General features: G+C 44.3%; 1 protein-coding gene across 1 annotated transcript; it reads right to left on the minus strand.

Moving 5' to 3' along the window:
- Positions 1-920: 920 nt before the first annotated feature.
- Positions 921-13,271, minus strand: LOC139272758 (transcription factor Ovo-like 2). The gene is made up of 4 exons (XM_070888871.1): positions 12,672-13,271; positions 11,286-11,488; positions 9,920-10,106; positions 921-1,871 (listed from the first exon to the last, which is right to left on the minus strand). Exons 1-4 carry the CDS (start codon positions 12,769-12,771, stop codon positions 1,564-1,566), a joined length of 798 nt encoding a protein of 265 aa, XP_070744972.1. The 5' UTR covers positions 12,772-13,271; the 3' UTR covers positions 921-1,563.
- Positions 13,272-14,995: the final 1,724 nt, after the last annotated feature.

Genomic DNA, 14,995 nt, shown 5'->3' on the forward strand with positions numbered 1-14,995 from the left:
TAACGCCTTTGCCTCCTCCCTATTTACCCTTTCCGCCAGGACACTGATCCCATCCCGGTTCAGGTGGAGCCCGTCCCATCGGTACAGCGCTTTCCTGTCCCAGTACTGGTGCCAGTGTCCCATGAAAAGGAACCCCTCTTTCGCACACCAGCCTTATAGTTATGCGTAAACGCGCCTGATCTGCCTGTCTCTATGCAAATTTGCATGTGGCTTGGGCACTAATCCAGAGATTATTAATCTCGAGGTCCTGCTTTTAAATTTAGTTCCTAACTCCTGGTACTCGCTCAACAGGACCTCAGCAGAACCAGCATCATTAAAACAGATTATCTGATCATGATCTCTTCATTGTTTATGGGAGCTTGCTGTATGCAAATTCTCTGCCGTGTTTCCCTACATTATAACAGTGGAAAAAAAAAGAAAAAAAAAAATAACAGTGACTACACATCAAAAGTACTTCATTGGCTGTAAAGCAATTTGGGACACCCCGAGGTCATGAAACATTCTATATAAATGCAAGTCATCTTTTCTTTCACTTCCAAGACACACTGTGCCATCATACCACTCCAGAACCTACTTAGAAGTAGCACAGTTACAAAGTTAGATATAGTGATGGTCTCCAGCATCCACAGAAATAAATGAAAGCCCGAACTTAGGTGGGAATCTCATCTATTTTTAGCGGTGTTTGTAATGATAGGCTGTGCAACATGCAAGACAAGCCAGTTTTCATAAAACAATCTCATTTTGTTTCATGAAACAAAGTAATTTCTGAAATCTGCTTAAGAACTGGTAAAAGAAAGTTAAAATCTCAAGGGAACTAGTTTTTCTTTAATAAACGGACAGATAGAAAACAACAGACCATAAATCTCAATTACTCTTATTAGTATAAAGTATTTTTTTACAAAGTTTACACAGGACTCTTTTTGGAATGTTATGCCTTAAATTATCTGTATTTAATATTTCCAAAATAAAAAATCTGCACTGAATTTTGGAAATTCACAATATCTTTCCTTGGTACACATGTTTGTTTCAAATTCAGAAGGCTACAGCTGAATATAATATATTCCACTGTGGAGCAAAATGTACCCAGAACCAACAAATTTTAAAAAAGAGCAAGAAAACTGGCAGGCAAAATGTATCTTCAAAGAAAAAACCTACCGAGAAATGTTGGAAAGCTCAAAACACCCTTCGAAACACTTAGTCCTTTGGTTAACTGTCTTCCAAAGCAGCCTAGCAAGTCAATCGGTTGTGTCAAATCGTATACAAAATAGCAGTCCATCACCACCTTCTCAGGGTAACGAGAGATGGGCAATAAATTCTGGGCTTGACAGCGATGCCCACATCTCGAGAATTAATTTTAGGAGGCTGGACCAGTATTGGAAAACTTCCTTTGGCCTCCGATTGCTTTATCTGGCGAACAGTTTCTAATACAGTTGGTTTACATTAGCAGTTGAAGTGAATCTTTCTGCTGTGTTTACTATGTCAGTGATACTGACCAGAAGTTTTAGTTATACAGCAGGGTAAGGATCAAAACTTCATCACAGTTACTAATGTCTCTTTTTGCTCCTAATCAGAATCCTTATTTTCATCGCTGTTGCTCAGCACAGAGTTGAGTTTGTTCTGCAAAGCAGCAGCTATTTTCTTGGAAGTCTTTTTAAGCAGTGGGTTTTCTGGGTGATTCTGCTTCATGTGAAGGTAGAGATCCTCTTGGTTCATGGCTGTGAACCCACATTCTTCACAGACATAAAGCTTTGCCCTCCTCTCCTTGTAGCTGTACTTCTGTGTCACTCCGTGGATCTTCTTCAGGTGTGATTCCAAGGAACATCTCTGTGTAAAGGCTTTATGACAAAGGCTGCATTTATAGGGGCGGATTCCTGAACGAGAAATATAAATAGTACAATTTTTAATAATGTGCTGTTTTAGCTAATTGTCTTATGCTACAAGCCTGACCCATCTTCAGAAATATATGCTCTACCCTCCTGAAAGTATTAATCAAGCAGTACAAAAAGTACTGGCCCTCCTCTCCAGTATCTCAAGCAAGTGCTACTCTTCGTGTTTGAGTCTGCAAATGTGCAGCACGAGGCTGTTTGAGGAAGCTTCACAAAGAATCCTAGCCTCACTCAAATCCACAACAACAACTTGCATTTATATAGCACCTTTAACTTAGTAAAATGTCCCAAGGCACTTCGCAGAAGCGTTATCAAACAAAATTTGACACCGAGCCACATAAGGGAATAATTCTGGGTTGCTATTGTCTGCATTGAATGGTTCAGTAGCACACCTTGTGATGCTTTTATGAACTGAGTCATTCATATACATGTTGAAACATATTTTCATGAAGAACATATGTGAAGCATGAACCTGAGGAAAATATGAATAATAAAAAAGTAATGAGTGTGTACAACAGTAAAATATCCAATGAACTGTATAGTAAAATGCTCCATTCTTAAGATTCATTGACTATCTGAATATATTATATTCCACAACATGTTAAAAACATAATTTTGAGCATGAAAGGGAAGATCTTATAATCCAAAAGTGATTAAGCAATGATAAAAATGAGACAAAAATAATTTGGAGTGGTAAATGGTAATATCCCTCACCTATAGCTAGCTGACATTGACATAGTTGGCCAGCTGCAAAGATGCATTATGACACATTTTCTGTGACAATCTATAAACAAATGACAGCACTTCTATTCTCTTTAACTCTACATCTAGTTTTTTTTAAGTACGTCTAATTCTGTTTAACTCAAATCCACTTCTCCCATAAATGTAAATACCAGCTCTCTTAAAATGATGTTGTCTTGGATTTATAAAACAGAAAAAGTGAGAAATGCAACAAAAAACATAAAACAAGAACATCCTAGAATATTACACCTCAGAAATAGGCCATTTAGTCCATCGTATGTGTGTGGTGTTATCTCCACATGAGCAATATATATGAATGGTACAAATCAAATAGTCCTCACTGAGCCAAACTTGAAAAAAAAAATAATATTGCACAGTAAAACTCAGTTATGTAATGAAATGCAATGTTGTCATCATCATCATAGGCAGTCCCTCGAAATCGAGGAAGACTTGCTTGCACTCTAAAAGTGAGTTCTCAGGTGGCTGTACAGTCCAATACAGGTTTTACAGTCTCTGGCACAGGTGGGACAGACAGTGGTTGAAGGAAAGGGTGAGTAGAGAGCCTAGTTTGCCACATGCTCCTTCCGCTGTCTGCGCTTGTTTTCTGCATGCTCTCGGCGACGAGACTCGAGGTGCTCAGCGCCCTCCCGGATGCTCTTCCTCCATTTTCGAAGTCTTAAGCAGTGGGTTTTCTGGGTGATTCTGCTTCATGTGAAAGTAGAGATCCTCTTGGTTCATGGCTGTGAACCCACATTCTTCAAAGACATAAAACTTTGCCCTCCTCTCCTTGTAGCTGTACTTCTGTGTTGCTCCGTGGATCTTCTTAAGGTGTGATTCCAAGGAGCATCTCTGTGCAGAGGCTTTGTGACAAAGGCTTTGATCAAGGAGGCTTTGAGGATGTCCTTGAAACATTTCCTCTGCCCACCTGGGGCTCGCTTGCCGTGTAGGAGTTCTGAGTAGAGCGCTTGGTTAGGGAGTCTTGTGTCGGACATGCGGACGATGTGGCCTGCCCAACGGAGCTGGTCGAGTGTGGTCAGTGCTTCAATGCTGGGGATGTTGGCCTGAGCGAGAACACTGCCGTTGATGCGTCTATCCTCCCAGTGGATTTTTAAGATCTTGCAGAGGCAGCATTGGTGGTACTTCTCCAGCACTTTGAGGTGTTTACTATATATGGTCCACGTCTCTGAGCCATACAGGAGGGCGGGTATCACTACTGCCCTGTAGACCATAAGCTTGGTGCCAGATTTGAGGTCCTAATCTTCAAACACACTCTTTATCAGGCGACCGAATGCTGCACTGGCACACTGGAGGCAGTGTTGGACCTCATCGTCGATTGTCGGCTCCCGAGGTATGGAAAATGGTCCATGTTGTCCAGGGCTGGGCTGTGGATTTTGATGACTGGGAGGCAGTGCTGTGTGGCGGGGTCAGGTTGGTGGAGGACATTTGTTTTACGGATGTTTAGTGTAAAGCCCATTCTTTCGTACGCCTCGGTGAAGATGTTGACGATGGCTTGGAGTTCGGCCTCTGAGTGTGCGCAGACGCAAGTGTCGTCTGCGTACTGTAGCTCGACGACAGAGGATGGGACGACCTTGGATCTAGCCTGGAGGCGGCGATGGTTGAACAGGTTCCCATCGGTTCTATAGTTTAGTTCCACCCCAGCAGGGAGCTTGTTGAGTGTAAGATGGAGCATTGCAGCAAGATCGAGAAGAGCGTTGGTGCGATGACACAGCCCTGCTTGACCCCGGTCCGGATGTGGATTGGGTCTGTAGTGGATCCGTTGGTCAGGATCACAGCCTGCATGTCATTGTGGAGCAGGCGGAGGATGGTGACAAACTTTTGGGGGCAGCCGAAATGGAGGACGCCCCATAAACCCTCACGGTTAACAACACAAATAAAGGCCCAAAATCCTGTGATATAAAGAAGTCAGCCCACATGTAGTACATCATTGAATGAGATACTAGTTAATCTGAATGAAATATCAGTAGATCTGCATGGAGTTAAGAAACAGGTCAGAAACTGCAGGAATTACTTCATGGCCCTCAAAATGGTTGAACTAGGCAGTTATAAAATAAGATTCTAAAACAAGATTCAATTTTGGCTTCACATATGCATCACCTTCGAGTTCAATGTTTCTAACATACCAGGCATAATGTGTGACATACTGAATGCCTTCAGCTGCCTAGGCCCTAAGTTCTGGAATTCCCTCCCTAAACCTCTTTGCTTCTCTATCTCTCTATTCTCCTTTAAGTCGCTCCTTAAAACCTACTGTAATGTATTTGCTTCATGGGTTCTTTGCTTAAGAATTCATAGCAACACATTGCTATTAAGAACTCGTTGGTTTATTAACAAAAGTTTAACAATCACACTGCACATTACCTGTTCATCCACTAGGTTCACAACCGCATACTGCATCGTGGATGATCTAGACCCAATCTTCTGGGGTTTTATTGAGTCTTGTGAACATCACGTGACTGGCTAAGCCACTCACAATGCAACAGCTCTACAAACCTGTGAGCAAACATTACACCTACCTCTGTGACCAAGTCTGTCCTAATATCTCATTATATATGATGAAGGGTCATCGACCCGAAACGTTAACTCTCTTTCTCTCTCCACAGATGCTGCCTGGCCCACTGAGATTTCCAGCATTTTCTGTTTTTATTCCAGATTCCAGAATCCGCAGTATTTTACTTTTCTAATATCTCACTATGTGGCTCGTGTCATATTTTGTCCGATAATCGCTCCTGTGAAGTGCCTTGGGACATTTTGCTACCTTAAAGGCGCTATATAAATGCAAGTTGTTGCTGTGCTCATCCGTTTTTTTCCTCTATTCCATATTTTACCAGAGCTAGGCAGCAAAACCTGCTGACACGACTACGCGATAGAACACTTAGCACTGTCTTGGAAATTATAGGCCAGTGAGCTGTCATGAAAGACCTAGAGAAGTATGAAGTCATTGGAGCCAATCAGTACGGCTTCATGGACAAATGGCCATACATGGTAAACCTGTCAGGATTCTTTGAAGAGGTATTGGAGCTTGTGGACATAGCGAACTCCAGAGACATTGCTTATCTAGACTTCAGCAAGGCTTTTGATACAAAGCCACGTAGGAAGCTGGTCCACAAGTTAGAAAAGCACAGAACCGCCGGGCAGTTACTGAAATGAATGGACAACTGGCTGTATCGAAGGAGAACGAGTGTGGTAATGCATAGAGTTGTGTCCCGGTAGCAGGAAGTGGCCAGTCGGTGTGCCCGAGGGTCAGTACTGTGACCTGTGCTACTCACGTTGTCCAGCGATGATTTGGAAGTGAGGATAGAGACAAACGTTGGCACCAAGAATGGACAGGTGGGGTTGAAGGCAGTTAGCAGCAGGTTGGTAGATTGAGAGGTTGGGCTGAGAAACACCAAATGGAGCAAGTGCAAAGTGATGAGAAGGACCGTAAACATTCAAACCATAAACTAAATGGAGCCAGTCTACAAGATAATAAGAAAGAAAGACTTGTATTTATATTGTGCCTTTCAGCTCAGCCAATGAAGTACTTTTGAAGTATAGTCACTGTTGTAATGTAGGAAGCACAGCAGCCAATTTGTGCACAGCCAGCAATGAGATAATGAACAGGTAATCTCTTTTCAGTAACGTAGGTTGCGAGATAAATATTGGCCAAGGCACTGAGGAGAACTCCCCTGCTCTTCCTCGAAACAGTGTCATGGAATCCTTTACGTCCACCAGAAAGGGAAGACGGGGCGTCGGTTTAACGTCTTATCTAAAGGGCAGATACAGCACAGGAAAAGGATTTGAGGGTATTAATGAACAGATCATTGAAACCACAGGCACAGTGTGGCAGGAGTAAATGAGACAAATAGGATTTTGGGTTGTATAGTGCACAGAACGTAACAAAAATCACAGCATGTGATACTGAACATTGATCATCCCCACCTGGAGAAATATGGCCAGTTCCAATCGCCATATTGAAAGAACATTGTGCCAATGGGAAAGTTGGAACAAAGAGCTCTCCATCTCATGCTTGGCATCTAAGCTCCAAGGAGAGACTACAGAAACGGAGTTTGTTTGCACTGGAGAAGGGAAGACTGAGAGAGTAGCTTTTTGAGGTGCTTGAGATCCTAAAGAGCAATCGGCAAGTTGAACCCTGACAAGGGGGTGTGGGGTGAAGCTGAGAAGACGGAAGGTGAATGGGCTAATCAAGCAGAACTACTGTCTGCACAAGTAGGAAAATGATTGCAATGTTCTACCCAGGGAGACACTCAAGGCTAATAACTTCAGTACTTTGACCGGCGAGTTGGAGAGTCATTTGGTGAGAAAGTCAACTGAGGGATACAGGTCATGAACTGTGTATTTTGTTTTAGAACTCGATGACTAGCCCAGTGGACTGAGATAAGAACATAAGAAATAGGAGCAGTACTCTAGGTGTGGCCTCACCAATACCCTGTACAGTTGTAGCAGGACTTCCTTACTTTTACACTCCATCCCCCTTGCAATAAATGCCAACATTCCATTTGCCTTCCTGATTACTTGTTGTACCTGCATGCTAGCTTTTTGAGTTTCATGCACAAGGATCCCCAGATCCCTCTGTACTGAGATGGTCTTTACTGATCCTGGGCATTCCTATATTCCTACGACTGGTCAATGGAACTATGTCCATTATTTATCCCTCAACCAACAGTTATCTGTTCATTATCACATTGCTGTTTGTGGCACCTTGCTATGCGCATATTGGTTGCCACGTTTCCTACATAACAATATACCTCAAAAGTACTTAATTGGCTGTGAAGTGCTGTGAGATATTCTGAGGTCATGAAAAGTGCTATATAAATGCAAGTTCTTTCTTTCTTAACTTGAAGTTTCCTGGAACATTGCTGCTCTCATCCTCAATGGTAGAGGTTGCAGGACTGGAAATGTCTTTCAAAGTCAGCTTGGTGAATTGCGGCAGTGCAACCTGTAGACAGTATACACTGCAGCCACGGTGCACTGGTGGATATTACATTCAGTAGCAGGGGCACTGATCAAACAGACTGCATGAGTCTAGCTACAGCTGCACCCATCCTGGTGAGTGGTGAGTATTCCACCACACTCCTAACTTGGTTTCCACTGATTCTTTGAGCTTGTTGCAAACTTACTGGTGATTCACATCAGCCTGACCGGTATTTAATTCAGGCTAATGCAATCCATTCAGTCTAACTGATATATTATGAAGACTAACCAATATATCATGAAGATCAATTGGCTTGCGTTATAAGATTGCTAATTTTGTTACCGACCTTTTCTTTTGTATTGTGTATTATTGAATTTTGTTGCAAGAGTTTTCCTCGTGTTGTACAATTGCTACTTTTTGTTTGTATTTGTGTTTTTCATTTCCATGGCACTGTAAACTAGGGCCCAAATGGCTGCAAAACTCACTTGTTGTTGGTATAAGGAGCCATTTAGATAATATTGAACAGGATATTCTTTGCCTGGGCCAATGTGGCAGACTGGCTAGCTCAGCATACTGGATTGTCGGGTGAAACTATAATAACAAGTTAGAAAATTAACTCATGCATTTTTAAACACCTTTTAACCACAGTGCAAGAATACCTTAAGGCACAATATAACCAATTTAAAAATGTTTAATTCGATGGAACACTTGTTATCCAAGTAACAAAATACTCACCTGCTGCTGTAAAATATTCATCCATCATCATTGATAAAACACTCCATGCTTATCACCGATATACATCCCAAGAGTTTTTATTTTTCATTTTCCCTCACCAATTTTCTCCCTTCCTTTCCTGTAGGCGTTGACTCCTTATTGGAGCACAGTTACCATAGTACAAGCCAGGCTCGGGTATGACACTCCTTATGCCCATTATTCGTTTGTTAGCTTTGATAAGTGAGGTTGGCCAGTAGTGTGCATTACTGCCCAGTCCAATCCCGTCCGTATGCAATGTTCACGCGCATGCATTTCCAGCACGGGTTGCTGATTGGTTCAGAAGCTGGCCCAATTTTTCCCTTGCTGTGTGCAAATTGGCTGCCGCTTTTCCTACATTACAGCCGTTGTCAGCTGTGGCTTACTGGGTAGTGCCCTCACCTCTGTGTCAGAAGGTTGTGCATTCAAGTCCCACTCCAGAGACTTCAGCACAAAACTCTAGGCTGACACTCTGGTGCTGAGGAAGTGCTGCACTGTCAGAGGTGCCGTCTTTTGGATCACGCGTTAAAACGAGGCCCCATCTGCTCTCTCAGGTGGACATAAAAGATCCTATGGCACTATTTGAAGAAGAGCAGGGGAGTTATCCCCGGTGTCCTGGATGTAATGTATGCACATGTATGTATGCTCACAGGTTTCTAGAGTTGTTGAGTTGTGAGTGGCTTAGCTAGTCACGTGATGTTCAAAAGACTCACGTCTTGTTGGGTTCAGGAGATCCACGATGAGACAGGTGGTGGTGAGCTCGGTGGATGAACTGGTAATGTGTCGTGTGATTGTTAAACCTTTGCTAATAAACCAACTAGTTCTTAATAGCAATGTGTTGCTATGAATTCTTAAGCAAAGAACCCATGAAGCAAATGCATTACACTGGCAAATATTTATCCCTCAATCAACATTACTAAAACAGGTTATCACATTGCTGTTTGTGGGAGCTTGCTGTGAGCAAATTGGCTGCTGCATTTCCTACTCATCATCATCATAGGCAGTCCCTCGAAGCAAGGATGACTTGCTTCCACACCAAAAAGGGATGAGTTCACAGGTGTTTCAATGAAGGACCGAATACTCCAGATCCCGAACTACATACTGAAGGGTGGAAGATGCCTGTGCGTGGATTTTTTTAACGTGCACACCAGCCACCACACGGGCTTGACAGAGCTAGGTCTTGCTCCAGTGGCAAGGGTTACCCAAGATGACTGGAGACCTACAACAGTGACTGCACTTCAAAAAAATACTTCACTGGCTGTAAAGCGCTTTGGGATGTCTGGTGGTCATGAAAGGCGCTACAGAAATGCAAGTCTTTCTTTACAGCCAGTGAAGTACTTTTGAAGTGCAGTAAAGTGCTTTTGGGCAGCCTGAGGTGTTGAATGGCACTATATCAATGCATGTTCTCTCCTCGCTATTTGGCACCACGACTGATCATGTCTAGCTGCTATTTCAATCCTGTGGCAAGAATTCTAGCCCAGCCCGCCGCCATTAACCTGGCTTTGCCCCAGCAATCAAACCTGAGCACAAGCACTACAACTCCCATGCTGCTCCCTGTGACCACAGGGAGGCAGGACTTGCCGCGGGTGGCTGGGCTTTACGGCTGACGTACCGGTGTGCGTCCTGACGTGCCTCTTGAGGTCGAAGGTGTCGTTGAAGCCTTTTCCGCAGTACGTGCACAGGTGGCGCTTCACCTGGCTGTGGCACTTCAGGTGCCGGTTGAGCATGCGCTGGAGCCGGAAGCCCTTGCTGCACACCTGGCAGCGGAAGGTGGCCTCGCTGCACTCACCCGTTGTGATCTGATACAGAGCAACAAATCAGGCACACCGTTAGTCTCAGTATCTCAGCACCGTTACAAGGACCGCAAAATCCTCCCCACCATTTCCCCACAAGTTTCAAATGAATGCAAGAGTGTCTAACTAAAGAGCAGTACAACTAATCCAGTGGTGACCTTGGTAAAGTTCTTCCAGTACACAGGCGATGTCACACTATGCCCAACCAAACACTTCTAGATTTCAATACCTTTAGTAACAAGGGACTGACTGCACGCCGTGTTGCTGCAAGCTTTGTCCGGCATCAATTATTCTCTGCCTCCCCCCACCCCCCAAAAAAACTTTTATATTTCTACAAATACATTTGTCCTGTTGTCAGTATCTGAATTTTTTTTTCAATGTTGATGATGCATTTTAAAAGGATTAATTTATTGTATCATTCAAAAAAGTGTGTGTCCAATGACATTGCAAATTGTACAGGGCCTGTTGAGCTGGTATAATATAATACTGTAACATAACACCGTTTATAATTGAATATGAAAATATAATGTATAACAATATATATGGTATATGAAATTGTAATGTATGGTGTGGTACAAATGGTGCACATGTATAATGTGAAATAATGAGTATTACATTTAATTTAATATATAAACTGAAATAATGTGTATTACATTTAATATCTAATCTGAAATAATATAGTATATATTACATGTAATTTAATATATAATCTGAAACAATACAATGTGCATTATATTTATATTATTTCATATACATTAAATATGATACACATTATTTCAGATTATACATTATATTAATGTGTATTATATTTATTATATTAATGTATTATATTTGATTTAATGTATAATATGAAATAATATGCGTGTTGCATTTTAATATGATGTATAATATGAAATCATGTAACGTGTATTAAATGTAATATTATGTAATGTCTTGAAGATATTTCTGGCTTTTTCCTTGTCCTGGTCGCTGTTCCCTTTATTCTACACTTATGGTGGGTGATCTTAAACTGTGTGAGTCTCCAGCTCCATGTGTGGGGCTTGTCTCACATCTCACTGTCCCAGCCAGCCTGTCTGTGCCGGGGTCTCGTTCAGGGCACCAACCAAGGTTTCCCTCTCTCTGTCTCTGTGCTGATCCGGCCCAGTGCAGTGTAATGATTAACCGGAGTCTGGGGTGGCGGCTCACCTTGATTTTCGTTCGCAAGACGCTGCGGTTTTTGAATTCCGATCCCAGAACTGGCTCCTCTGCATTCTGCGGGTCCGGTTCGGTCTTGTAAGAGAGGCGGCGCTCGTCTGAATCGTTGAGCAGTCTGTCCAAACCAGTTGTTCCGGGGGCCGGATCCTCAGTCTGCGCTTCTTCTTGGTAACTCAGGAGGCAGCTGAGATTGACTGGAAATAGAAAATGACAGTGGCCTGTTACACAGCAAGGTCCGCTGGTGTCTTAGAGCAGATACACGATGGCTTGTATTCCCCCTCCCGGCCGGTTTGAGGTTTGGCTGGTGTCTGCCTTTGCAGCTCTCATCAGTGTCTGACTGCAAGGAATGCAGCGCGATCCCCGCAATCGGCGGTGGGGAGGGAGCGGATTCCCGGGATCCGTTATGTTTACACTGGGAAGATGCAGCTGGAGGGAGAAGGTGGGGAGGGGTATAGCTCTGCCTCAGCGCTGCCCACAACAGGTTGCTGACTGATGGAATCAAAGAGCAGAGTACACACTGTAATGTAAACACTGCCTGCCCTATTACGGGATTCCTGGATCCGGGAGCATTTTTTTTAAAAATACGCGACCTTTAAAAAACGACGTTCTCCCCTCCGGAGAGAGAGAGGAAACCCCTGCCCAAAGACTACGTTTAGAGCGGACGGATCGTTGGCTGATCCGTAATGTTGGCTCAGGGTGACACAGGGTGGCATTGCAGTGTTGGACCTTGCATTCAAGCCCCGAGTCCTCGAGGGAGAGAGAGAGGAACTGCAAAGGTGACTCCAAACCCACCCCCTCATTCCATATTGGAGGGGCTTTTTGTTTGGTCCTGGTTCCAGTTTCTTGCCTTCCTTTGCCCTCCCCCACTCCCTCTCTCCATCTCTGTCCGACTCCTTCCTCCCACTGTCTCGCTTCCTCCCCCTCTCGCTCCCTCCTTCTCTCTTCCTCCCACTCTTTTCCCTCGCTCCCTCCTCTTTCCACCCCCTCATTTTCTCCTCCCACTCTCGCTTCCTCCCACCGTCTCTCCCTCCCACACTCTCTCCCTCCCTCCCACTCTCCTCTCTCCCTCCCTCTTTCACCTCCACTCTTTCTCTCTATCTCTCCCTCCCTTTTCCCTACCTCTCTCCCCTCCCCTCGCTCCCTCCCTCTCTCCCTTTTCCCTCTCTCCCTCCCTTTTCCCTCTCTCTCTCCCTCCCTCCCTTTTTCCCTACCTCTCGCCTCCCCTCTCTCTCCCTCCCTTTCCCCTCCCCCCCTCTATCTCCCTCCTTTTTTCTCTTCCCCCTCTCCTCTCTCCCTCCCTCTGAGATCGCCAAGCGCTTTACCTACTGAGCCGCGGCCAAACCCGTTGGTTTGCAGACTCTGGCTGTTTGCTCTCACCTGGTATGTAGGTGTCGGCTCGCTCCTCGTCCGGCAGCTCATTCCAGTCGCGGACTTCCAGGTACGGTTCCTTCCTCTTCACCAGGAAGGCTCTGGGCATGGTGGAGGCGCTGGGCGGTGATGAAGGTGCCGGATTCCCTCCTGATTCCACCTGACCCCTGTTGTTTCATGCAAACCGGATCCTTCCTCAGCCAGGTCCCAAGGTCCAGGTGTTGGGGGAGAGGCGGCTGTTGCTAAGACCTTCTCAGTCCCTCAAACGAGTTGTTGGGGGTTTTGTTGTTAGTAGGGGTGGGTGAGGGAAGAAAGGGTGTTTAGTGAAGACCCACTCTCACCTGGCGAGCTACCTTTGCGGTAACAGGAAAAGTTTGCTCCAGTAATTGAAAATACAACAGGAAATTTGGGAGGGCGCATGCGTGCTGAGAAAATAACGGTGTCAACAAGCCCTGTACCTGTCCGACCGGTTGGAGCAGCTCTGCCTTGCTTCCCTGCCCCTCTCACACACCAATGTTTGCGAAACGTCCAATTCTGCAAAGATCATTGTTGCTTTCACATATTATATAGATGACAATATGCTTCTCCGGACACAGAATCGGGCAGGAATTCTCATAAACCGACTGCACAATGCTTAACATTAATCATTAAACTCACCCCCCCCCCTCCCCTCCTTTTTCCAAAGTTCTCTCACTCTCTTTCTCTCTGTCCACGACTTTCCCATAAAGTGCTCTGCAATTATTTCAAATCCAGGCGAGCTCGCTAACCGACTTGCGGTAACACTGGGGATTTTCAAGAGCTGGGTTGCACTGGAGTTGAGTGCTGGTTAGAGATGCATACCTGGATATAAAACAAATGCCTCGGAGGGGTTTGCAGCCTTCCTGTGAAGATGAAATCTGAGATCATATCACCTCTTGTAATAGGGCTGGCCCATCTATGAGGCAGCAAAACGGTCCATTACACACGATATTAGAAGTTTGTAAAGCCCTCCCCAGCTTAAACCCGCGATACACCTCCCAAAAAACGAATTCTAAAACATAGGATCGCGTGTAAAGTTTTCTTTCAAGAGTGGGCATTTGTGTCTGAATAAAATACACGCGTTTAATGCAGCTCATTTTACACGACGCTGGGGTGTTGGGTAAATGTCGGTTAGACAGGATGAGTCGACGCTCGTGTATTTATTTCAGACTATCTCTGAAACAGAGCTCTCCTTCCTCTGGAGCTAAGCACATGGCTTGTTCGTGCATTGTGCGAGTTCCAGACCTGTAGGCGCAGAAGGCGTGTTTCCCCTTGTAATTAACTCAGGTGCATTCATTGTTTTCTAAACGCTGGGTAGTTTGTATCTGTGTGCTTTTGACCCCTGCCCTACATTTCCGAAAATCGAACTGTTTCTTTGTTGAATCGGTGCAGTAAAATTTGCACCAACATTTTTGATTGATAGGTGTTTCGACATACTAATGGCAAAATATATATAGCCCCCACACACCGCCAGCACCTAGTAACGGGTTCCAAAATTCCCACTTGCATACCTCCTTTTTCAACACGCCATTGCACATGAATTGTCTTTTAATCTAACTGACAACCAATAACTGTCTCGCGTCACTGCTGTTCATCTGTTTCGGGGTGAAAGGTAGCTGGGGACCTGGGCTTTTGTTCTTATAGCTCACCTAAGGTAGACTTTTGCAAGTGTTGAACGAATACACAGACAATAATACAATGCAATGCATAAACCGTTAGTGCAACATTGCATTTGGTTCAACACACAAATAAAATAATCTTCCCGCGCGCAGGAAAGCGTCTTCCCAGAGAAGTTTTATTGGAACTCGTGATTTAAAAAAGTGAATGGAAAAGAAGCCCATTTTATTGGGTCGAGTATAAAGCAGTATCGGTGTGCTGAATTCCCTCTCGCGTTGTAAAACAAAGCGTCTATTTGGTGCACTTCCAAAGTAAGTTTTTTTTGACAAAGTGCACGATTGGAGTTGTGAATTGGCATGGCAAAATAAGGACAGCCTTGGAATGTGCTATACAGATAAGTGGTAAACGGGGTTACAACCTGATGTTTCGAAACTGTATTGGAATTGCTGAAGAATGCTCGACCCGATGGCGATATTGAGTGATAAATCTAGCGAGGCGATGGTTAGCAAACTGCCATAAGAAATCATTTGCATTTATATCGCGTTTCAGGACGTCTCGAAGCGCTTTTACAACCCAAGAAATATGTTTGACGTGTAGTCACTTGTGGTGTTCAGCAAGGTCCCACAAGCAGCAATGTGATAATGAACAGATAATCTGTTTTTTTTGTGTATGATGGTGGTTGAGCACTAACTGTTGAC

This window comes from Pristiophorus japonicus, chromosome 9, assembly GCF_044704955.1.
Source record: "Pristiophorus japonicus isolate sPriJap1 chromosome 9, sPriJap1.hap1, whole genome shotgun sequence".
NCBI lineage: Eukaryota > Metazoa > Chordata > Chondrichthyes > Pristiophoridae > Pristiophorus > Pristiophorus japonicus.

Coding starts and splice junctions, on each gene's coding strand:
- LOC139272758 (XM_070888871.1), bottom strand. CDS start 12,771: ATGCCCAGAGCCTTCCTGGTGAAGAGGAAGGAACCGTACCTGGAAGTC. Junction 11,489..12,671: donor AGCCGACACCTACATACCAG/GTGAGAGCAAAC, acceptor TTCTATTTCCAG/TCAATCTCAGCTGCCTCCTG. Junction 1,872..9,919: donor GCACGTCAGGACGCACACCG/GTACGTCAGCCG, acceptor TTTCTCGTTCAG/GAATCCGCCCCTATAAATGC.